A 25,888-nucleotide genomic window follows, 5' to 3' on the forward strand; every position below is an offset into this window, starting at 1 on the left:
GTGAAATAGCAGTACATTAAATAAAAGTTTTGAATGGTGACAATTTGTGATTTGTATGGTCTGATGACTCAACCGAGGTTGCCAATAAATACAGAATGATGTGGAAATTTAAGTTCATTAAAAATGACTTCAAAATGTTAAATTATTGTTTTATAAGATACATATATAGAATACTATAGGTTCACTGCGGTCATGATTTGCACATGTAAACGACAAACTGATCCATAACATTGCTGAAATTGCACTCATTCTGGTTAAGAAATTACAGATTGCTCATTGATTTGCAACAAGATAAAAAAAAGAGAACATTTTCAGAATGTAATTATTGACAAGCCAAACAAATAAAAGGAGGGGAAATTTCAGGGGATCCACACAGAATTCCCCTATAATATTTTTTGTCACCTTTTTCATTCCTTTGTTGTTTGCTTGTCTGAAATAATACCCAAGAAATGCTAAATCTGCTAAAGCCCCAAATTTCTCGAAAGAACGTCATCATCGTTATTTGTTTAATACTGTTATAGTTCCAATGTTGCTAGTGCTAATACAAGATTGGCAATACAGATCACTGTACCCCAAAGATCCAGGAAGTCAATGTTGAGACCGCTATTTATAGACAAGAATGCTACATTTATCAAAACAGTATATAGTTTATGTTCATTATTAGTTTATTAGAAACATATGCCCAATGACAGATCAATATAGTGCTTGAAACATCAAATAACATTGAAGAGAATGTCTGAGTAACCATTAGAGACAATCAGTAGCACTAAGCGAAAATAATTAACATATTCTATATCCTCTCTCTAGCTCTCGCTCAAAATAAAAAGGTAAAGATGCAGAAATAGGTTAAACACAAGAGCACAAGCTGTCCTCAAAGACTCATTTGTTTTTCATGCATGTGGTAGATGTTTTAACGTTCTCATTTCTTCTTCTTTTTAAATACACCTGAGAATATAAGCAGAAAAGAGATAAATGGTATATTCCATTCCGTGGCATAACTCAATGAACCACATTTGTTCATGTACCTTTAGGAGCTTTAACAGTTCCCCTCGAACCTGTAATATGTGACACAGACACAAACACACAAACACAGATTGGCAGGGTGCCTTTGGTATTGATTACATAGATTCGCTTCTATTTTAATAAAATATACCAACATTCTGATCCGCAAAACAGCCCGACAGCAAAATGAAAACTCCCTGCAAGACAGTGAGAACAAGACTAAAATGAGCATAAGTCAACTTGATTGGTTGATGATATTATCTTTGTGTTGCATTTTGTGAATACATAACATTAACAAGCCTGTTTGTTGTCTTTTTAAATGATACCCTATTTGTAAATAGCACATACTGTACTTGTGAGAACCCAATACAATAATCCCTCTCTACTTCACGCATCATCTATCGCGGATTTCCAGGACTCACGCCCCTCCCCCCAAAAAACCCCGGATTGCTACATACTAATGCACGACAACATGGACCAATGAGGCAAAATAAATAAAAAAATAAATAACAATTAAAAATATGCTATTTACCCCTACTTTGCAGTTTTTCATTTTTTGCAGGCGGGTCTGGTACCGATTAACAGCAAAAAATGAGTGATTACTGTACCATTATTGACCCATTTTTAGGTCTCAAGTACTTTTACTCCACAGTCTAGCCATCAGTGGGATTCACTTCCATTTTTTTTTTTAATTTACAATTAAAAAAAAATATAAACACACAATGCAAAAAGATGATATCACCCCTTTCCTCCCAAGGGATTTTTGACCACCGTACTGTACTCCCCACCCAAGGAAATCGTCTGGACTGAGCCATGGCCCAATAGTAGGAAACCCAGACGTTAATATAACTTGCCCTTCTGTAACATTTCACTGAGATGTCAAATAAGTTTAACTTTTGGAAAAACTCATAACAGGTAATACATGGTATGGTTTTACAGTTACCAGAGGAACCTCAAGATTTTAGGATTGGTTTTGATTGCGAAAAACATTGTAAGTTTGTACATTGCAGGAGTTGGTATTGTGGTTATGTTTGCATGCGTTAAAAGTACCTGAAAGGAATTGAGGATGCAAAAACTGTAGTCCACAACAGTAAAATGTACTGTTTTGCGGTCCACCATGTACAAAAGGAATCCAGTTGTCCATGTTAGTCCAAACAACGGCGTCATATAGAAAACCACTTTGAGTATACTTTTGGCTGTCTCCTTGTGATCTGCAGTGCTGCCATCAGGGCCTGGAGTCTTCATCAGCGTGACAATGACAATCACCACACAACAGAGATTTGTGAAAGTAATGGTTCCAACTGGGAGGAGGAAAGAACACAAGGAACCCTGAAAGGGTTTTTTAAAAACTAGCCAACAGTTTTCATCATAGTAATCCTGGTTGCTATATTTGCAATACATGTAGGTGAATCCCACAATGAGCACTGGGCAGGCATATCCGACCACGGTGCAGAGAAACGTGAAAACCTTTTTTCGCAGTGGAATGAAGACAAAGATCAGATGGTGAACCAGCACAAAGCTCAAACACAGCATCCAGCAAAATGTGGTCAAGAAAAAGAGATGCTTGCAGACAGTCACAATGATACACCATGGGGGATGTTTTGAGAGATTAATTAATGAGGAAACCAAGAAACTGCAGTGGGCGAGCAAGAGGAATAGGGCAATATTCACCATAACTATGTGATAAAAATATGAAACATTTGTTTTGACCACTGCCGACCTCATCAGAAACTGACTGATAAGAAAGATCATCAAAGAGCAAATGGACACACTCAGACCTATCGTTGTAAGTGTGGAAAGGGTTGGTGGAGATTTGTCATTCTTAAACCAGAGAGCAGAGAATGCGGTCAAGTGGTCGCACACGCAGCGGGTGCTGTTACTAGTGTCACTTTTTACAGTGCATCCTTCATTTGACCACCCCACTGTGCTGTTCCAGAACACACACAAAGATTTTTCAGACTTCTGATGCTCCTTGATGAATTCCATACTAATTTCCAGGAATGACTCTTCCTTGTTTTCCAGTAATGCAGATATTAAAATTGAAGATGGCACCATATTGAAGAAGTTGTTTGGTAATTTTTCTGTCATATTTTTCACACCAAGTATTTTTGATAATCCGGAGGTTTTGTTCATACTTATCGTGGTATTGAATATTGTCACTTCACAGTTACCATCTGGGCAAATGTTGAGAGCTAAATTGTGAGTGATTAGCTCTTGCTCATGGTTCATTTGGATGTTTTTCACCAAACCTTCCACAGATCTAAGAAAAATTGTTGACATGTTATGTATAACAGAGGTGTCGTTGTCTCCATCCCAGGTTTGGTCCAAGATATTACTTGCTGCATATATGAAGTCCTAAAATGCAAAGAAAACAATGTTATATTTGAAACTTTTAATTGACTTCACATATCTAATTGTGCCTGTTAAATTTTCATTACAAAGTATATCTACCTGAGAGAATTACCTGAACTGTTTTTATTTTATTTACATTTTTTTATTTTTTCATTTTAAAAGTTTGTGAAGGGATTGCTAGGTTTGATTAAGCTAGTGGAGAAACAGTATTGCTAGCATTGCTAGTATTGTAATCGGACATGCCTGAAACACTTCACCGGGGAGGTGGTTTGGACACATTTTAACTAGATGCTTGACCCACTTAATCTGGCTCCTCTCTATGAGGAGTCCCTCCCATCCCACTGGCCAAGTAAATTCTTTTCTACCACTTTATTCTGTGATCTTGTTCTTCCGGTTATTACCACAGTTAGTGTCCATCGGTGAGGCTGAGAATTTAGAAATTATGAACTTGGCTCTTCGGTTCAGCACCTTCTTCGCCATGACAGACCAACAAGAGTGCACATCAATATAGACACTCCAGCGATCTACCTGTCAGTTTCTCGATACATTTCTCCCATTCTCGTGACGGTGACCCTAAGGTGCTTTTCTCCTCTCTCATCCCTGACACAGAGCTGTTGGCTCCAATTATTTTATGACAGAAGTCCATGATTTGAGATTTGGAGGTTCTAATTCTCATTCAAACATCTTTACACTTGACTGTGATGCAGCCAACCGAAGCATTTTATCTGCAGAAAGTGGAGACCTTATTCTAAAGCCAATAATTCAGACCACCTCAGTACCTCGGTTGCACCTCCGAATTCTTTCCATGTGTATGTGCAAAGATGCCGCTGTGTCCGCTTTGTATTACAGAGTGAAAGGCAAATATAAAAAACTCAGTTTTATGTCTCTCATGATATTATTCCTCTCTCTGATAGCATTTAATGAAAGTAATTATGCAAATGAGGCTATGTTGTCATCTAGCAATTCGTAGTAACCATTGGGACAGACAATAGCTACTATTCTTCATTGGGTTAGTTCCAGATAGACATGGTTTAACAAACGCCTTCTCCAAGTCGACAAAGCACATGTGGACATGTGAGGCTAACTTGCTTGTCCCCTCTAGGGACCTGCTTATGGTGTTGAAATAGTCCACTGTTCCACAGCCTTGTTGAAAACCAGTTAGGCTCGGTGAGGCACCCCAGTAAGTTGTGATACACCCTCCAGTTCTCCTTTTTTAACAATCTCCAAAAGAGACTGTATTTTTGCATTATAATATTTTATTTAAATACAGTAGATACAAAATAATACAAACTGGGTGGGACAGTAGCACATACGCCTCACAGTGCAGAGGTTGTATTTTCAAATCCAGGCTCCAGCAGTCCTGTTTGGAGTTTGCATGTTCTCCCTGTGCCAGAGTGTGTTTTCTCCAACAATCCAAAAACATGCAACTACCAACTGGACGTGTAAATGTGAGTGTGAATGATTGTCTATATGAGCCCTTTGACAGACTAACAAAGAGTTCAGTTCAAGGTGTATTCTGTTTCTTGCCCAAAGTTAGCTGTGATGAGTTCCAGCACAAGCGCAACCCTAGTGAAAATAAATGGTACAGGGATTGGATGGATAATAAGAACTGACAAGGGCTTACCGGTAATACATTATTTTGCAGGGTATTGCTTTCTGATGCATTTGCCATCAACTCAAGAATGTGTATAGACACATTAAGATCAGCCATTCTGCCACTTGAGTTTGAATCCCAAATGGAATTGTTCCGAAGACCTTTAAAAATAGCCACAGCCGCTTCTGGAGTTGTCTCTTGTCCTTTGGCGAAGTTCTAGAAATGTGAAAAGCTGGCATTAGGCTATACTGTATGTTTGTCATGTCTGTTGGTGTCCTGTCCCTTCTCCCATTATGTGCGTACCTGCTCCTAATTCTGTCTTTGTGCAGCTGTCTTGTCACTTCCCATTACCTTGTGTATTTAACGCCTTGTCTCGTCACCAGATAGTTGTAACTGTTCATCACATTCCAACACTCTTGTCTATGGCCATGAGCTCTTGTGAAATCTGACCTTGTTTGTTTCTCAGCCTTGCTTTTTATGTCACATATTCTAGATACCTGAAAATCTATTTGTTTTCCTACTCATGTACTGAACCCAGTCTGTTATTAAACTTTCTTTGGTTTGAGTTTTGGATTTGGATTATATCTCAGGCGCTGCTCATGAGATTGTTCATAATATACCTATCTTTATTCTTTTTGTCATGTGCTTTCCTAGAGTCTTGTCCCCTATTGATTTGCTGAAGATAAGATTAATTGCAGTGTGAACGATGTCATCTTTTATATGTGGATAAACTGCCAGAATGGGCTGTTTCTGTGTTTCAACTCATTTGTATTTTCTAATGAAAGAAGTGCTCACTGTCATAATCTACAGAGTAGTTAAGAAATTCTGTTAAAATTCTGTCAACTTACATTTTGTTCATTTCTGTCGTTTGTGCCAGTAAAAAATATTTTTATCTAAAACTGTCAATAGCCTCTTTCTTTTTTACGGGAACCCACACCTGATGACAACAGCATTCTTTACAAGACTAAGTGTTAATTAATTTAACAGGAGTAACCTTAAAGGGGACATATTTCGAAAAATGTTTGATTAAAGTTTTTACTTGCTTAGGTCTTTGGAGTTCCTGCCTACCTATCGATTCTGAAATAAAACAACCAAGTACTCTAAAGCTTTAGTTTTCTCCCTTTATCAAAAATATGTTTTGAATTTTGCCTGAATATTTTATGTATTTTTGGTGATGTCGACAACATGTGGCACATTATGTGGCACATTATGATTAATTTTACATTTCATCATCTTCATACATTTGATACCTTTTGGAATTTTAACATGCATTTGCGGTATAAGCATAAATACTAAGTTGAGCCGAAGTTTGAGCGAAATTTTCACTGCTGATGTCGTTAGTGCAAAAATCTGTGCACTAATTGGCGAGTGTAATTCGGTGGCTCAGTGAGGAAGTACAGGCTACATATGTGAAAAAAAGACTTTTTTTCCTGCTCACTTTTCTCTTCAGATGAGGTTTTTTGAGACTAAATAGCCACTTGTAGACTAAATAGCCACTTGTTAACTCATAATGAAGTGCTTCAAAAGTTGTTTTGATGATAACGAAAGTCCATTAGCCTCGTCAGAACAGGTGGTGAATAGCAATTCGTTTGCTTGAGACAGAACCGCCTCCCCAACGCAAAGTCATTTCAACTGGAGTGTCACTAAAGCAGGTTAACTGCACTGTAATTCATTGTCTTTACTGTATTGTGACTGAAAAGAGAGCCACCTTTTATTTAGGCACCTGGATATGAAATTATGTGTGTGTGTGTGTGCGTGCGTGCGTGTGTTCGTGTGCATGTGTGTGTGTGTGCGTGTGTGTGTGGGTGTGTGTGTGTGTGTGTGTGTGTGTGTGGAGGGGGAGGCGTGATGCTGTACCTCTGCTGCTCTTGAAAGGTTAAACAACTGGGGGCTGACACATTTGGAGAACACTGGCTGCCATTGGTTTCCTGTGCAAGTGCGTGACTCAAAGCCAATCCTGCCTTCTGGACATGTCTGCTTTATCACAGTGTCTCCGTCTGAGGTCTTTGGCCACAAAACATCTTCTTTGCAGAATCTGTCACCATCTTGGAGGAAATAAAAGAATTGAGTATGACTATAGGAATACGGATTGTTACGATAAGAATAGGGAAGGGGGTGTTGTCAGGTGGGGGATAACATTGTCAAGTCTAATATTGTGTACCGTAAATTACTCGAATGTCCAGTCCTCCACTTTTTTCTTGATCCTTGTTGTTTTTAAAGGTGACATTCACATAATGTGCTTCAATTGTTCTCGTGCAGCTGATTACAGCTTTGAAATTGTAGCCTGATGAATGCGCAGCAGCTGTAAACCAAAACATGTCAGTTTCAGGATAATGTCTGAGGTTGTGGTTGAGTGCATGCAAATTGCAAGTACAAGAGACAGTCAAAAAGTAATGAGCTAAATTTTATGTATGTCACGCTGTGGTGACCCTTAATGGGACGAGCCCAAAGAAGCTTACCTATTTAAGATAATTAGTTTGTTAGTGAAAGAAATGGCTCCTAACATTAGTTGAATGTTGGGAGCCACTTCTTTAAACTATAATTTACCAAAGCAACAGGTAGGCAGAGTAAATTGCTATGCTTCACTTGGTGTGGATCAAAAATCTTTGACACATTTTCTGAAAAAAGATATATATTTTTAATAATGGAGTCCTTGTTTTGAATAGATAATGAAGCAATCAGTCAAATGTCCTTCGAGATGTAAAATCAGTTTTACTTGTGGTGTCAATGTTATCATTATCATTTGTGATGCTTTTGTGATGGCACTAAAAAGAAGAAAAATGAAAAGTTGGAGTCATTGTTTATGCTTGTCTTACTTTCCAATTCATTTCCACCATTGTAGCTCCACCAGACTTCATATTTGTCACTGTTGTTGTCGATAGTGGCAGTTATGTCCACAGTAACATTTTCAGTCCCATTCGAGCAGTCCACCGTATCAGGTTTGGCGGTCATGAAGATATACTCAGGCAGGGGTGCCAATCTTAGCTCTGTCGTTGCTGTATGCCTGATTGACTCACTCATGAATTCACATTCGTAAGTGCCTGCATCAAATGTAGGGAATACTTAGAATATGTCACAATAATCAGTACACAAAATTTGCAATTTATTGTATTAGAAAAGACTCAATAACAAAATGTACAAATTACACACTGCTACATATTAAACAGGAATATCATTACATTGTAGTTCCAAGTCTAGAATTATGTCATTATGAATTAAACTATGTCATCAATCATCAATTTTCAACTGGAATATTTGATTAATGTGGATCTGGGTGAGAGTTGATTTTTTTTATTTTTTAGAAGTGTATAAATAATACAGTGGTACCTCTACTTACGAAAAGAATCTCTTCCGGAATTCGTTTAGTAGCGTGAATTTTTCGTAAGCAGAAGTGCATAGAAGTGTGTAGAAGCAGAAACGCAAATCATCATGGGTCAAGACTAACGTCCTTCCTAGCCAATGGGATGCCAGGAAGATGCTACGGCGATCGCCAATGGGAGAGCAGCTCTATCGTGCCACACAAACTAGGATACAGGATATGTGTCATGGGTAAAGACTGATGTCCCTCCTAATCAATGGGATGCCAGGAAGATGCTATGGCAGGGGTGCTCAATGCATCGATCGCGATTGACCGGTTGATCGCAAGGCAGTCTTGGTTGATCGTGGGATGGCATGCCAAAGAAGAAAAAAAAAAGACTTCAGCCAATGTTCCCTCAAAACTGCACAAATATTCTGTGTTGTGTGCAAAAAAAAAATAATAATCCAATGCAAATTGAAAGTATAACATACAGCTATTCAGTTTGTGGCATTTTGTAATGTATTTCAATGAGTGAGGGATGACTGGTTGTTACATCCAATGGCACAATTCACATACGCACTGTAAAAAATGAAAAGAAGCCACTGGTTTCTTTTAGGCAGCACACGGAACTTTCTCTAACAATGAACACCGCTGCTCTGCCACACTCTCTTTTTCCTAGTTTACCTCACACCCGTCCCCTTCCCCGCTCTTAAAGACGTACACTCATAATTACAAATGTTACAGAACTTACGCAGCACATCAATGTGTTTTGTAATGACAGCGTCCAGCACCGCTGTTTAGTTTGCAACACAGTCTGGGCAACGTAGAGCAAAGACGAGCTAGACATGCTGCTTATGATTACTTTCGATATTAATGTAGAAAGTTAAAAAAAGAAATGCTGCTGTGTTAAGATGCAATGACTGTCAGAGTATGTGAATAATCGAAGAAAAAGTGGTTAAACTGGACGAGATTTTCTTTTTTCGAGTGGGAAAGTCTGGTCTGGAGCCAGCCAAAGTAGAAAGTGCAGGATGAGATGGTGTGTAATTTTAAAATTCCACCTTGGCACAGCCTGATCCCAGATGAAAGCACAGAGAATACAATCCACAAAAAGCAAATTTTGTATTTTAAATATATGAGGCAACATAACATAAACCTTAAAATGGTTTGGGAACATCATCATCATCATCCATCCCCGTCGTCGGTAGCTTGCGAGAGGCTGGCCGCTTGAAAAGTAGACCTTGGGGTAAAAAGGTCTGGGCACCGCTGAACCACGGCGATAGCAAATGGGAGAGCAACTCTATTGCGCCACACAAACAAGGAACAGGATGTGCATCAGGGTAAAGATTGACGTCCTTCCTAGCCAATCGGATGGCAGCAAGATGCTATGGCGATAGCTAATGGAAGAGGAGCTCTATCAGACCACACAAACCAAGATACAGGATGTTAACGTTCGGTGGAATTTGAGGGCCGTGAAACCAGCACCTGTTTTTTCCTTTCATATCCTGAATTTCCTTTGTAACTAGAGACAATATTTTTCCGAGGGGACATTTCGTAACCTGAATTTTTGGTTACTAGAAACATTCATAAGTAGAGGTACCACTGTATAGCTGATTATAATAAACTGGGATGATATTGATGATCCAATAATTTGACAACATGGTTCCTTACAGAAAATAAAAAAAATTAAATGGAGTTCATTTTAATCTAGCAGAAGCTAATGACATTATCAGGAAGAAATCCCTGAACTCACCCATCCAATGGCTTGTTAAATTATGAAGTGTCATAGTGGTGCAAGATTTGTATTCTTCTGTGGTACAGCTAGTGTCTAGTGTCACCACACTGTCATTATTGAGCTCAAGCCACTTATCCATCCTTTTGATTTTCCAGCCCGACCTGCTTGAGGCCTCCTCTAAAGTGCATTTCAGCATTGACTCAGACATGTGAGGTACGGAATGTTCCATCGACTCTATGGTGACCATGCCTATGTAAGAAAGAAAATACAGTAGCGTATGTAATCTAGAAAACTGAATATGGAGAAGAATGGTAAAGTCATGGTTCAAACCGTGACTGTAGTGACAGATATTTTCTCAAACAGGTATTCAGCTTGGAAGATAATCTAGTGTTTATTTATTGTGATATATATATATATATATATATATATATATATATTTCTGGTTGTAATGAATACCTCAATCAAATCCAAATGCTTTTGTCATTAAGAATTGTCAGGTAACATAGAACTAAGCAAATATATATGTCTCTTGGTATGTACAGTTGTGCTTATAAGTTTAGATAAACCCTGGCAGAATTTGTGAAATATAGTTCCCAGAAATCTATGATTGCTGACAGAACAAGAACCATCATTATTTTCTTTATGATTGTGCTTTGATTAATGGTTGCACTTTTCCGTAATGCTAGACAGTTAGAATCTAATTTAAAATAAAATCAAATGTCGAGCTCCTGGTCTTTCTTGTTTTCTTGTGAGAATAGTACAGATCTTGTATATTCTACCTGGGTAATCAAACAACAATGTAAAAAATAGAGCTGTACATTTCAAAATAAGTGCAAGTAATTAATAAGAAACCATTATACTTGTTCAAATCAAGTTCTTAATGTTCCCATTTTCTGTTTGGCACCTTAATTGACAACAGTGAGGTCTCAAGCAATTTTCATGGATTTCAAATTCAGCAAATTTTAACCATTTAAAAAATGTTTTCAAAGTTTTGATTTTTGTGTCTGTCTGTGCTGTGTGCAGTCAGTGAATGCAAATCCAAAGTCCGATATGATTGGTTGAAGGTGGTAGCTGAACTCTCATGTCTGTGGTCAGTACGTCCATCACTACTCAGCTGTCTAGCTGCACCTTAAATTAAAAAGCAACACGATTTTGAGGACAAAAATTTATATTTTCTGGACAATGAAGACAAAAGGTTTGAAAGAAGGGTGAGGGAGGCCATCAACAATAAGGCTGGGATACAATCTCTAAACATAGGAGGCGACTGACGACACAATCTATCTTCCACATACATACATACATACATAGTCCAGATCCTCTTTGTGACCAGACTGCCTCTCACAGTTCAGTCTTAGTTGGTACTATGACAGACATCTGGTTTGGGTGAGGAGACTCACAATTTTATTTAGATAACATAATTGCAATTATTGTATACTGGTGGTAAAGCTGTTTTGTCATCCTGAGAACTATGAGAACAGTAAAGGCCACTTTATACTCATGTGTGCAGCGACTGCGCTGACATCACTGCAGCACTTCCACGAGTGGTTTGGGACAATGGCAGCCGTGGAAAAGTGTCTGTTTGAACAAATGGACCTAAATGACCAGATTATAAATTTAATTATCCTGAAAAATCAATCAAGGCGGCAGCGTAGGCACATAATCACAGCAGGTGACTAAAATGGACAAATCCTTAGAGATGATCTATACAGCTTTTTTTTTACATGTCCGCAAGCAACACAGAGGTGCTGTGCTGGGTAATGCGTAGGTAACGTGATGCAATGTGAGCGTTGTTAAGTTTGGGAATGCAGGAGTATAAAGAGGCGTTAAGCACCCACTAATTGACTTTTTCCTAATCATGTGTGGAAGGCTCTCTCTCTCTCTCTCTCTCTCTCTCTCTCTCTCTCTCTCTTTCTCAAAAAAAGGTTTACATTTTAAAAATCAGTACGAGTGTCTCCAACTTCAGCAGTTAAAAAAAACCTGAAGTGGCCTTTATAGAAAGGGACTTCAACAAACACTTGGAAACATAACTGAACACACAGTAAATCAGCATTATGTATTAAAAAAAAAAAAAAAATTACTTGCCTACAGAGTCGATAGTAAAAACAGCTCCAAGACTGACTTCCAATGCCGACACAATGCCATGAAGTCGAAGTGTTTCAAATTTGATGCTAAGCTCCACCACAAAGTCCAAAGTACGGTTGCATAGCCTTTAAGGTTGAGAATAGCTCAAACAATTGGTGGTACCAGCAAATCTTTCATTTTAAGATGACTTTAAAAATAAAATTATGTACATTAATATTAATATTTCAATGTATTTGTTCATTACAATACCTCAGGCTGGTAATGTTCAGGTGTTTAAAACCATTTAGTCTTCGAAAGGCAGTTTCGAGCTGTAAAAAAAAACAAGTCAGAACTGCGCTGAATTTGATTTAAAGAAGAATTCAATGGTAATACAAAGAATGCAATAAAAACTGCGTACCAGTTCAATTTTGTCTGAATCCCATGTGTTTTTGTTCAGTGTTGAAGTTCCTCTGAGGTAAACTGTTGAGATGTCAAGGTAGATTTTGTTCAGTTCTTCTGATATCACCTTCCCCATCATCTTAAAGGATTCCCGCAAAAACATTTTTTTTCCTCTCCTTGCTGCATTTTTGTGTGTGTGTGATACCATCACAGAAAACATATGTGAAATAGAAAAGCCAAAAAGTGTGATGCCAATAGAACTTGGAATGGTATTGAGAGAACAAACTGTTAACAGTGCAAGAATCCCCCGAATAATGAGTTTCTGACTGACTTCAAATGTTTTTTCTTGTTTTTCTTTTTTACAAGGCAGTTAAATGTTTAATAAGCCTTAGTTTTATCCTGAAGCTGATTAATTCATCATATAACAATTTCAAAGGAAAAACAAATATTAGCTCTGATTGATTTGCCAAGCCTGTCAAATAGTAGTTATATTTCATCAATGAGTGGTATTAATTAATTACATAAACTAAGAGATTACATGTGAATTTTTTAATCGATTCCCACCTCTAGTAATCTGTTACCTTGGACCTTGGTGATGCAGACAAGTCTGGTTATCTGCTTGACGTGTGTGCATGTACTTTCACTGCAGCACTTGAAATTGTAGCAGAATTCATTGCTCCAAATGTAGCCGTCAGAACAGTTGCAAGAGTATTCATTGCCCAAATGTTGACAAGCTAAAGGAAAGAAAAGCACATTTATTTATATAGCACATTTCATACACAATGTGCTTTACATGATTAAAAGGATTTGAATACAAAGAAATAAAACATTCAAAACGGGCAAAAAAATATACCAAAATATATCCAACCATCCATTTTTTTAGCCGTTTATCCTCACGAGGGTCGTGGGACTGCTGGAGCCAATCCCAGCTGTCGCCGGGCAGGAGGCAGGGTACACTCTGAACTGGTTGCCAGCCAATCACAGGTCACATGTAGACAGGTAACAGCTGCACTCACAATCACACCTAGGGGCTATTTACAGTGTCCAATTAATGTTGCATGTTTTTGGGATGTGGGAGGAAACCAGAGTGCCCAGAGAAAACCCACGCAAGGCACCGGGAGAACGTGCAAACTCCACAGAGGCGGGGCTGGGACTGAACCCTGGACATTGGAACTGTGAGGACAACGCTTTACAGCTGCGCTACTGTGCCGTCAACAAAATATATATATTTAATAAAATGAAATATGCAAGTGCAATTAAAAACAGCGTACAATGCAAGAAATGCCATTAAAAGGGGACATACTCTAAATACCATGATCAAAAAGAAGAGTTTTCAATCTGGATTTTAAAACATTCACACTTGGGGCTGACGTCCCCTCTGTTGGCAACTTCTTCCATTTGTGTCCACTGTAATAGTTAAGGCTGCTTCACCATGTTAGCCTTGTTAGCCACTATTTGACCTCATTCGATCTCAGAGCTCTACTGGGTTTGTATTCCATAAGTATGTCTTTCATGTATTCAGGACCTAAACCATCCATCCATTTTCTGAGCCACTTATCCTCATGAGGGTCATGGGTGTTGGATCAATTGGATATGAAGTTATCTTATATTTGCTTTCTTGGTTTTTAATCCTTCATTGCTTGTGTGATGTGATGCAATCGAGAGGCCCAATGGGTGCCATGGCAACTTTGCTATGATGTACTTAAATAATGTGATGCAATCAAGTTTCATTGGAAAATGTGGTGTCTGCGCTCTCTTTGGGGAGCAATCCATCTTCATCCTGAACCGTATGGCTGCTGACGGTGGTCTGACCAAGCTATAAAAGGGCGTTAGGGTCCTCGATGGTAAGGTGAATGAGCACTCTGGTGTTGACACCTCCATGTAGGACAAATGGATGAGTGTGTTCGGCAAATAAAAAAGTACTCGTCTCATCTGTTTTAATTCCATTGCGGTTTTCGCAGCTATTTTGACTTTGTGTGGTTATTGCTGTATTCTCTGTCTGCGCTCTTGCCTAAACTGAATTATTCTCACAGCAATCTCACCCATGGAGAACAAAATGGTGTAGATTTATCCTTTGCTGGGGACAATTCATGAGGGAGTATTCTGGCTGACTTGCCTGATCTGTTTCCAGATCCCAGCTGTTATGACGATGCATAAACAACCATTTTTCCTCTGAGTGTATCAAAGTAGTTGAAGATCTGGCAAAGTGTCTATTTTGGGTGATGTGAGAATTTAAGCAAATTTTAGATAAACAGGAGGGAAATGTTGGATTAATTAAATATAAAGTTGTCTCATATTTGCTTTCTTGGTTTTTAATGGTTGATTGCTTGTGTGATGTGATGCATTCGAGAGGCCCATTGGGTGCCATGGCAACTTTGCTATGATGTACTTAAATAATGTAATGCAATCAAGTTTCATTGGGTGCCGTGGAAACACCAGACATTGATGCAAAAAACAACATAAAGACTGACAACCTCAAGAGGATGGTGTAGACATCGCAAAGACTCACATGGACTAGTTTTGTCACAGTTACTTTTTTTGTCACATTTGCTTTGTTGTGATGCGGAGCACCCTAAGGAATAAAAGAAGTGGAGATGTGGAAATGTGATTAGAACGGTTGGAGATTTGTGAAAGAGACACATCCCACGTTCTCCTCGCGAGCCAGAAGTTCCTCTTGTCTTGCTTCCTTGATAATTTTACTTTAAATGTCCTAGGCTGCTTAAACCTGACATTGGGAGTGCTGGAGCCTATCCCCGCTGTCATTGGGAAAGAGGCAGGGAACACCTTGAACTGGTTGCAGGTCAATCGCAGGGCACATATAGACAAACAACAGTCGCACTCACAATCACACCTGGGGTAATTTAGAGTCTCCAATTAATGCAAGTTTTTAGGATATGGGAGGAAACTGGAGTGTCCGGAGAAAAACTACGCAGGCACGGGGAGAACATGCAACCTCTACAGGTGGGGACTGGATTTGAACCCCAGTCCTCAGTACAATGAGGCTAACTCTCTGCAGCTGCTCCACCATGCCGACCAGTACTTAAACCCATCCATCCATCCAAACATCCATTTTCGACCGCTGTTCTGGTTTGGGTCGCGGAGAAAGTAGCTTCAGCAGGGTTACACAGACTTCCCATTCCCCATCCACTTCTTCCAGCACTTCCTTAGGAATCCCGAGGTGTTTCCAGGCCAGCTGAGAGACATAGTCTCTCCAGCGTGTCCTGGGTCGTCCTCAGGGTCTCTTTCTGTTGGGACATCCCGGGAACACCTCACCAGGAAGGTGTCCAGGCGGCATCCGGATCAGATGCCCCAGCCACCTCATCTGGCTCCTTTCAATGTGTAGGAACAGTAGCTCATCACTGAGCCCCTCCCGGATGACCGAGCTTCTCATCATATCTCTAAGGGAGAGCCCGGACACACTGCGGAGGAAACTAATTTCAGCCGCATGTATCCGGGATATTGTTCTTTCAGTCACTACCCACAGCTCGTGCCCATAGGTGAGGGTAGGAACGTAGATTGACTGGTAAATTGAGAGCTTTGCCTTTTGACTTAGCGCTCTCTTTACCACAACAGACCAATACAATGTCTGCATCACTGCAGACACTGCACCGATCTGTCTGTCGATCTCCCACTCCATTGTTCCCTCACTCGTGAACAAGACCCCAAGGTACTTGAACTCCTCCGCATGGGAAAGGATGTCATCCCCGACATCACCCTTTTCCGACAAAAGACTATGGTCTCACATTTGGAGGTGCTGATTCTCATCCCAGCTGCTTCACAATCGGCTGCGAATTGCTCCAGTGAGCATTGGAGATCACGGCTTGATGAGGCCAACAGAACCACATCATCTGCAAAGAGCAGAGATGCCATACTGAGGCCACCAAACTGGACATCCTCTACGCCCCGGCTGCGCCTAGAGATTCTGTCTATAAAAGTTATGAACAAAATTGGTGGCAAAGGGCAGCCTTGGCAGAATCCAACTCTAACCGGAAATGAGTGTGACTTATTGCCAGCAATGCGGACCAAACTCTGAGAGCAGTTGCACAAGGACCGAACAGCTCGTATCAGGGGGTTTGGTACCCCATACTCCCAAAGAACCCCCCACAAGACACGGTCGAACATCTTCCCCAAGTCCACAAAATACATGTAGACTGGTTGTCCGAACTCCCATGCACCCTCAAGGATCCTGCCGAAAGTGGAGAGCTGGTCCACTTTTCCATGGCCAGGACGAAAACTAAAGTGCTTCTCCTGAATCCGAAATTCGACTTCCCAATGGACCTTCCTCTCCAGCATGCCTGAATAGACCTTCTGAAAAAAGGGGGACCACCACCCCAGTCTGCCAATCCAGAGGGACTGTCCCCGATGTCCATGCAATGTTGCAGAGGCGTGCCAACCAGGACAGCCCCACAACATCCAGATACTTTCGGAACTCTGGGAGAATCTCATCCACCCCCGGGGTCCTGCCACCAAGGAGCTTTTTAACCACCTTGGTGACCTCAACCCCAGAGATAGAGGAGCCCGCCTCAGAGAACCCAGACTCAGCTTCCTCATGGGAAGGCGTGTTGGTGGAATTGAGGAGGTCTTCGAAGTATTCTCCCCGCCGACTCACAACATCCCGGGTTGAGGTCAGCAGTGCCCCATCCCCACTATACACAGTGTTGACAGTGCACTGCTCCCCCCCCCCCCCCCCTGAGACGCAAATCTAGAATAAGAAGCACAGGTAGATTTTGGACATAATGGAATTTATGCATCCATCCAACCATTTTCTTTGCCACTAATCCTCACAATGGTCGCCGGAGTGCTGGAGCCTATCCCAGCTGTCAACGGTCAGGAGGCAGGGTACACCCTGAACTAGTTGCCAGCCAATTGCAGGGCACATGGAGACAATAACAGTCGCACTCACAATCACACCTAGGGGCAATTTAAAGTGTCCAATTAATGTTGGATGTTAATGCAGCCCTATGGGGGCACAAACCAGTGCAATCTGTAGGCCGGCCCCAAGCCTGGATAAATGCAGAGGGTTGCGTCAGGAAGGGCATCCGGCGTAAAAACTGTGCCAAACAAATATGAGCCTTCATCTAAAGAATCCCATACCGGATCGGTCGTGGCCCGGGTTAACAACGCCCGGCCCCGGCACTGCTAACCTGCAGGGCGTCGGTGGAAATTCAGCTACTGTGGGTCGAAGACAAAGAAGAGGAGGAAACCGGATCCATCGTCAGAAGAAAAAGAGGAATGCACAGAGCCTACAACTGAGTGTAGGGACTTTGAATGTTGGGACTGTGACAGGAAAAGCTCAGGAGTTGGTTGACATGATGATTAGGTGAAAGGTTGATATTCTGTGCATCCAAGAGAGCAGGTGGAAAGGTAGTAAGGCTAGAAGTTTAGGAGCAGGGTTTAAATTATTCTACCACGGAGTAGATGGGAAGAGAAATGGAGTAGGGGTTATTTTAAAGGAAGAGCTGGCTAAGAATGTCTTGGCGGTGAAAAGAGTATCAGATCGAGTGATGAGACTAAAATTTGAAATTGAGGGTGTTATGTATAATGTGGTTAGCGGCTATGCCCTACAGGTAAGATGTGACCTAGAGTTGAAAGAAAAATTCTGGAAGGAACTAGATTAAGTAGTTCTGAGCATCCCAGACAGCGAGAGAGTTGTGAATGGTGCAGATTGTAATGGACATATTGGTAAAGGAAACAGGGGCGATGAAGAAGTGATGGGTAAGTACGGCATCCAGGAAAGGAACTTTGAGGGACAGATGGTGGTGTACTTTGCAAAAAGGATGGAGATGGCTGTAGTGAACACTTATTTCCAGAAGAGGGAGGAACATATAGTGACCTACAAGAGCAGAGGTAGAAGCACGCAGGTGGATTATATTTTGTGCAGACGATGTAATCTGAAGGAGGTTACTGACTGTAAAGTAGTGGTAGGGGAGAGTGTAGCTCGACAGCATAGGTTGGTAGTGTGTAGGATGACTCTGGTGGTGGGTAGGAAGATTAAGAAGACAAAGGTAGAGCAGAGAACCTGGAAGCTGTGAAAGGAAGAATGTTGTGCGGCCTTTCAGAAAGAGGTAAGACAGGCTCTCGATGGACAGCAGAAGACTGGACAACGACAGCCAAGGTAATCAGACAGACGGGCACTATAGAGGAATAAAGTTGATGGGCCACACAATGAAGTTATGGGAAAGAGTAGTGGAGGCTTGACTCAGGATAGAAGTAAGTATCTGCAAGCAACAGTATGGTTTCATGCCTAGAAAGAGTACCACAGATGCATTATTTGCCTTGAGGATGCTTGTGAAAAGTACAGAGAAGGTCAAAAGGAGCTACATTGTGTCTTTTTGGATCTAGAGAAAGCCTATGACAGAGTTCCAAGAGAGGAACTGTGGTACTGCATGCGTATGTCTGGTGTGGCAGAGAAGTATGTTAAAATAGTACAGGACATGTATGATGGCAGGAGAACAATGGTGAGGTGTGCCTTTGGTGTGACAGAGGAATTTAAGGTGGAGGTGGGACTGCATCAGGGATCAGCTTTGAGCCCCTTCCTGTTTGCAGTGGTAATGGATAGGCTGACAGATGAGGTTAGACTGGAATCCCCTTGGACCATGATGTTCACAGATGATATTGTGATATGCAGTGAAAGCAGGGAGCATGCAGAGGAACAATTAGAAAGATGGAGACATGCACTGGAAAGGAGAGGAATGAAGATTAGCCGAAGTAAAACAGAATATATGTGCGTGAATGAGAGAGGTGGAGGGGGAAGAGTGAGGCTACAGGGAGAAGAGATAGTGAGGGTGGACGACTTCAAATATTTAGGGTCAACAATCCAGAGCAATGGTGAGTGTGGTAAGGAAGTGAAGAAACGGGTCCAAGCAGGTTGGAACAGCTGGCGAAAGGTGTCTGGTGTGTTATGTGACAGAAGAGTGTCTGCTCGGATGAAGGGCAAAGTTTACAAAACAGTGGTGAGGCCGGCCATGATGTACGGATTAGAGACGGTGGCACTGAAGAAACAACAGGAAGCTGAACTGGAGGTGGCAGAAATGAAGATGTTGAGGTTCTCGCTCGGAGTGACCATGTTGGATAGGATTAGAAATGAGCTCATTAGAGGGACAGCCAAAGCTGGATGTTTTGGAGACAAGATTCGAGAGAACAGACTTCGATGGTTTGGACATGTTCAGAGGCGAGAGAGTGAGTATATTGGTAGAAGGATGCTGAGGATGGAGCTCCCAGGCAAAAGAGCGAGAGGAAGACCAAAGAGAAGGTTTATGGATGTGGTGAGGGAAGACATGAGGGCAGTTGGTGTTAGAGAGGAAGATGCAGGAGATAGGCTAAAATGGCAAAAGATGACACGCTGTGGCGACCCCTAACGGGACAAGCCGAAAGTAAAAGAAGAAGAAGAAGAAGTTAATGTTGGATGTTTCTGGGATGTGGGAGGAAACCGGAGTGCCCAGAGAAAACCCACACAGCCACGGGCAGAACAGCAAACTCCACACAGGGAGGGCTGGGATTAAACCCGGGTCCTCAGAGCTCTGAGACCAATCCTTTCCAGCTGCGCCACGGTGCCACTAATGGAATTTATAATTTCAAAAAATAAAATATAATTGTAATGTCTCTAAGAAAATGTTTATATATATATAAAGGATTAAAGGATTTGCCCCTTTCTGAAATTCATATTTTTTGGATGTCTTTCACATTTTAATGAAGAGGATTATAACACAAAAGTAAATATAATACAAATGTAACCCAAATTACAATAAAGTGTGCTGGTTTAATGCTATTTATTAATGATTTTTATGAAAACAATTTAAAAATTAGGTGTGGTCATTGAAAATGAACTCAGATTTCCACCAAAAAATTCATTAGCCACATTAATTCAGGATTTTAAAGGGGGCACTTTTTTTCCCCAACACTGCTTTGAATACATTTTTTCTTTAATGAATAAAAATAACCATTTTTAAACTTGAATTTATGTTTATTTGGGCTTTCTCTGCCAGAGTTGTTTGTTGATTTGAAACAAGAAAAAAAATGGGAAAAAAAATGAGAATTTGAGAAGGAAGAAAATACTATTTCATGGCCCTGCATAGTTATATATTGCTACTAGTGATGTTGATTCCACATTCCAACAACATTGTTGAGCATGTGGAACTTGATAGCAATACACTTGTTTCTTCCTTGCTGTATGACAGAACAACATGATGAGTCATTTGAACATGATGTAATGTACCTGGCAACTGTTTATTTTCAACGAGCATCCCTGTGTGGAAATTTCTTCTGCCCTCTGCCACAAGGGGATTGGGTGAGGTATCAAAGCGTGATAGGACGCTCTCCGCTTGTACTGTGACATTGCTGTCCACCAAAAATTCAGCAATGGAGGCTGTTCCCACAGAAATATTAGTAACATCTTTGATCTGAACATTATGTCACGAGATAAAAATTTCATAAATAAAGTCATTTTTGAAGTGCTAACATCCAAGTGGATTTGTCTCAAATTTGATGAGAGTCATGTAAATGTAAATGTGTTATAGTCAAACAATGAAAAGAGTGTGAGTCTCCAACTGCAGTTCATTTACCAACACTGACTGAGAGTCAAAATTAATGACAGGTCACTATGCCAGAATATTAAATTAGCAGGTCAATTATGACAAAAGCATGTTGCTTCCAGCTTCCTCCAAGCTCCAACAGTCTACAAATGTTCATGTTTCAGCCTCATTCAAGCTCGATTTACAACACAATGCAAGCTTCATATGACCTAATAGTTTTGGCTTTTTTGTTTCCTCCAATGTGGTTTGGATTTGGATCATTGCAGCGTAAACAGAAAAACTAACAAATGTGAAATTGAAGTTGTTCAACTTGGAATCAAACTTCTTCCAAATTAAGATAATAATATGAAATGTATTGGATACAGCGGCTGAAAAAAGTATTTAACAAGTCACGATTATTCTCACTGCGCATATTGAATGTACTGTGTTGGAGGAACAGGAGACTCTGGTAAGAAATCAATCAAAATTTATAATGACCTAGGTATAGGATAGTATGACAAGTTAATCATGACTAGAGGATAATTGTAGAGGTCATAATACATACCAAAAGCATAAGCCTGCAAAACAAAAGAAGTGTCAATAAATTTAGACATTCTTAAATCTTTCCATTATTTGTTTTGCAGGTGTCAAAGAAAAACTATCAGTATAGTGAAATAACGCTGACATTTGTTGTCATTCTAATGCATAGAAGATGTGACTTTCACTTTTGTGAAAGCTCAATTGTGGAGATATCGCATTAAATTATATTTTATCGTTGTAGTTTTAATGCTTTTCTTGGGTGTGGCTAAAACGGTGCGGAAAAACAGGAAAATTAAATTGGCACTTAACAAATTAGCTCCATTAAAGACAAAATATTAATAATTCTCAAATCCTACCCCACCACATAAAGAAAAACAAATATTTATTCCATATTGCAGATCTTCACTAGGGTCATGAGAATGCTGGAGCTGATCCCAGCTGACTTCAGGTGAGAGGCGGGGTACACCCAGGAGTGGTTGACAGCCAATTGCAAGGCAGACAAATAACCATTCACGTCTACTAACAATTTTAGTCTTCAATTAATCTACCATGCATGTTTTTGGAATGTGAAAGGAAACTGGAGTATCCGAAATAAATCTATATTGATGGAGAAAGCAGCATGATTTATTTAAAATTAATTTTCAAGCATCATTAGTTAAATCTTCTTTGTGGACTGTCAAATTTAAACTAAACATTCATTTCACTTTATAGGCACTTAAAGTTGACGGTAATTTAAAATTCATGCAGAGTAAATTCCAGAAATAAAGACACAATAAAAAGGGAAGAAGCACCTTTACCTGATAGTAGACGTATAAAGTTCCCATCAGGCATGCAAACATTGTGTGAAACATGTTCCTAGAGGGAAAATATCACCGTTAGATAAACAAAAATCATAATCACAATCCAAATCATTTTTATTTACCAATTATGTAAAAAGCATCAGAATCAGTATGCAAATCGGAATCAGAATCAGTATGCAAATCAGAATCATATTTATTTGTCAAGTATGTCAAAAACACACAAGGAATTTGTCTCCGGTAGTTGTAGCCGCTCTAATACAACAACAGACTCAACTTGCATACAGCAGTCCCACGACCCTCAACTTGCAGAGAATACTTTTGAGTCAAAAACATAAAATCACACAATGTGGTAACACCAGTACATTTTAACTTTTTTTTTTTTTTTTTTTTTAATGTGGAATATGAGGCGGCATGGTGGCTCAGCTGGCAAAGGGTTGGCCTCACAGTTATGAGGTCACAAGTTTAATCCCAGACCCGCCTGTGTGGACTTTGCATGTTCTCCCTGTGCCTACGTGGGTTTTGTCTAGGCATTCCCATTTCCTCCCACATCTCAAAAACATCCAACATTAATTGGACACTCTAAATTGCCCTGAGGTTGGATTGTGAATGTGGCTGTTTGTCTCAATGTACCCTGTGATTGGCTAGCAACCAGTTCAGGGTGTAATCCGCCTCCTGCCCCTTGACAGCTGGGATAGGCTCCAGCACTCCCGGTGACCCTTGTGAGGATAAGCGGCTAAGAAAATAGATGGATGGATGGATGGATGAATGTGCAAAATGATGCTGAGTCCTCTTGCAATTTGTGTGAATTGACTAATAAAGAAATAGTTTTGTGCAGTGACCATTGAACAAGTTGTGGAGCGTCTTCAAGAATTTTTTTTTTTTTAAATGACTAGTTGTGTGATCATCTGGGACAATGTCAGTTGTGCATATGGTGCAGGTACATCTCAAGCAGGACTGTAGTATTGGGTCCGGGGGAGTGGGTATCATCTCAATAACAAGGTCCCCCAGAGGATGAGCTTGCTGGCTTGGCCCCTGATTCTGCTTTTTTTTTTTTTTTTTTTTAATGTGCTGTCTCAGTAACTCTGTACACCAGTTGATCAACATTATGTGTGATATGAATTAATTATGGTATATTAATGTTATATTGCGAAGTATACTCAGCGGTTCTTACAGGTGAGTTTAAACACTATTAAAAGCATCAGTAAAACTGTCATCCTCATTTTCCACATCTTGTCCTTCTGTGCCATTTTCTGTCCTCTCTCATCTTGTTTTCATTGGGTCCCAGCAGCCCCCCAATTTTGTAATGTTACTCTTGGTCAAATATCTAAACAAACTATTGTTCTGCTGTGGTTCACGCCCCTATTTACGTTGTCCATGATTTCCCTCTGTCTGTCCCCGAAAACACTTTTGTTGGGCTGCAATTTAAAAAAAACATCACAATAATATGACAAGAAATAAAAACCAAGCAGAGGGAGCATTTCAAACTCCCCGAGTTTCAGGCCAAAAAGACGTCATTCTGTAACGTTAAAAAGCAGTAAGTGTCACGACCCATCGAGACGGAGGGAGGACCCAAATGCAGGACTCCGGAGACGCAAAGGTAGTCCGGGAAAAGTGTTTATCCGGTTCAAAGTCAGGGATCAGGCAGACAGTCAAGTTGGACAGCAGTAATCAGGACGTCGGGTGTAGAGAGCAGGTCTGCGGGCAGGCAGGGGTCGGTACACGGAAGATCAATCAGAGCAGGCAGGGAGTATCAAAGACGTTACGCTTAAAGGGTCAGTCGGAGGACAGGCGGAGGTCGGTACACCAGGGTTGACGATCAAGAGTACGGGAGTGCAGGAACGAAGCATGAGTTTCAGCGATCTGGCGAAGACCAGTCGTCCCCTGGGTCCTATATATACCGGAGTCAATCAGCCAGCATGAGGCACAGGTGTGCGCCTCCTAATCAGTGCGACTGTACGGGAACCCGAACAGCCTGGGTTGGACCGGCAGAACCATGACAGTACGCCCCCTCTGAGGCACGGCTCCCAGACGTGCCCAAACGACAGAAACACACACACACAACAATTAACATGTCCAGGGGCAGGTGGAAGAGGGTCCGGGGGAGGGCACCCCCCTACCCTAGTCTTTCGAGGCATCTGGCTGGACAGGTCAGGAGGACATCCCGGACGCCAAGCACCAGGATCCCCATGGGGTAATTCGCGTAAATGTCCTCGGGGAGGAACCCAATGGCAAAGCAGGAACCAGACAACAGCATGCAACCGCTCCGGACGAATACCTCGCAAGCCATGGTTGCGAGGCGACCGGGGACTGGTCGCCGCCGAGGCTCGGTCGCGAGGCAGCCCTGGATTGGTCACCAGTGAAACTAGGTCACGAGGTGGCCAGAGAGCGGTCGTCGCTGAGGCTTCATCGTGAGGCGGCCAGGGATCAGTCGCTGCTGAGGCTAGGTCAGGAAGCAGCCAAAGGTCGGTGGGCATCATGCCATGGCCCTAAGACGGCCGTGGACCGGTCGCCACTGAAGCAGGAGAGGGAGGCGGCAGCCATCGAGACCGGGATGTGAGGAGGCCATATACCTGTCACTGTCAGGACAGGAATGGGAGACGGAAGAATACTTGTAGCCGACGAGACAGAAGCGTGGGTCAACCACGGACCAGTTGCCGTCGAAGCAGGAATGGGGGACGACCGCGGACCGGTCAACGACGAAGCAGGAGCGTGGAGCGGCTGTGGACCGGTCGCCGCCGGTACTCCTGGACACGGACGAGAGGCAGCTGCGGAGCTGTCGCCACCTCCTGGATGGCAACGTGGGGCTTGGAAAGTGGCTCCTGAACACCCATAGTCGGCAGAGTGCTGCAATGTTGCTCCTTCGGTGCTTGCCTTGGCACGACTAAACTGGGCGCTTGTTCACGAAAGGGCATGAACAGATCATCATTGGCGAAAGACTGGAGCAGCGGGGATGATACGGGGCTCCCCCTTTTAACTGGAAGAAAATAGTTCACCTCATCTTGATCTGAATTCACTCCAGCCTCTGAACTTAAGCCCTCTTCACGTCACTTCTGGGTCTTGTTCGTTGGGGAAACGCACGTCGAAGGCGCTCTGGCATGCTCATCCTCAATCGTCAATTTCACCCTTCTCCTACGACGGTCGCGCGGACGCCTGTCACCACCGCGACAAAGGTATGGCAGTGAATCTGTCGCCACCCGCCACGTGAGCGTTGCGAGGCGGCGGATCGGTTTCCACTGCCACGTGAACTCGGCTCGGTAGCGGATCAGTGGCGACCGCAACGTGCACTTGCAGTGGAGCTGTTGCCACCGCGACGTGGGAATGGCATGGCGGTGGGTCCGTTGCCACTCCAGCGTGAACGAGAGTAAGCAGAGAGTCAGTTGAAACCGCAACGTGGGCGTGTCTCGGGAGCAGGTCAGTTGCAACCGCCGCGTGAGCATGAGTCAGCAACGAGTCCGTTGACACCGCGACGTGGACGTGTCTCGCGAGCGGGTCCGTTGCAACCGTGACGTCGACGTAGCTCGGCTGATTCTCTATTCCCTGCCGAACCTGGGCCATGAAGACCGCCAGCTCGGCGCTCTGCCCCTCTATGTCCACCCGCAT

At 41.8% G+C, this 25,888-nt stretch overlaps 1 protein-coding gene across 1 annotated transcript; it reads right to left on the reverse strand.

Annotated features, from left to right (window-relative positions):
• Positions 1-879: 879 nt before the first annotated feature.
• On the reverse strand, positions 880-25,888 carry adgrf3b (adhesion G protein-coupled receptor F3b). Its single transcript, XM_061813085.1, has 14 exons — positions 25,483-25,888; positions 13,020-13,172; positions 12,458-12,519; positions 12,310-12,368; positions 12,061-12,185; positions 9,997-10,227; positions 7,765-7,989; positions 7,110-7,250; positions 6,806-6,993; positions 4,979-5,164; positions 2,053-3,357; positions 1,158-1,199; positions 1,026-1,055; positions 880-945 (listed from the first exon to the last, which is right to left on the reverse strand). Exons 1-14 carry the CDS (start codon positions 25,886-25,888, stop codon positions 880-882), a joined length of 3,219 nt encoding a protein of 1,072 aa, XP_061669069.1.

Source organism: Syngnathoides biaculeatus, chromosome 23 (assembly GCF_019802595.1).
Source record: "Syngnathoides biaculeatus isolate LvHL_M chromosome 23, ASM1980259v1, whole genome shotgun sequence".
Classification (NCBI taxonomy): domain Eukaryota; kingdom Metazoa; phylum Chordata; class Actinopteri; order Syngnathiformes; family Syngnathidae; genus Syngnathoides; species Syngnathoides biaculeatus.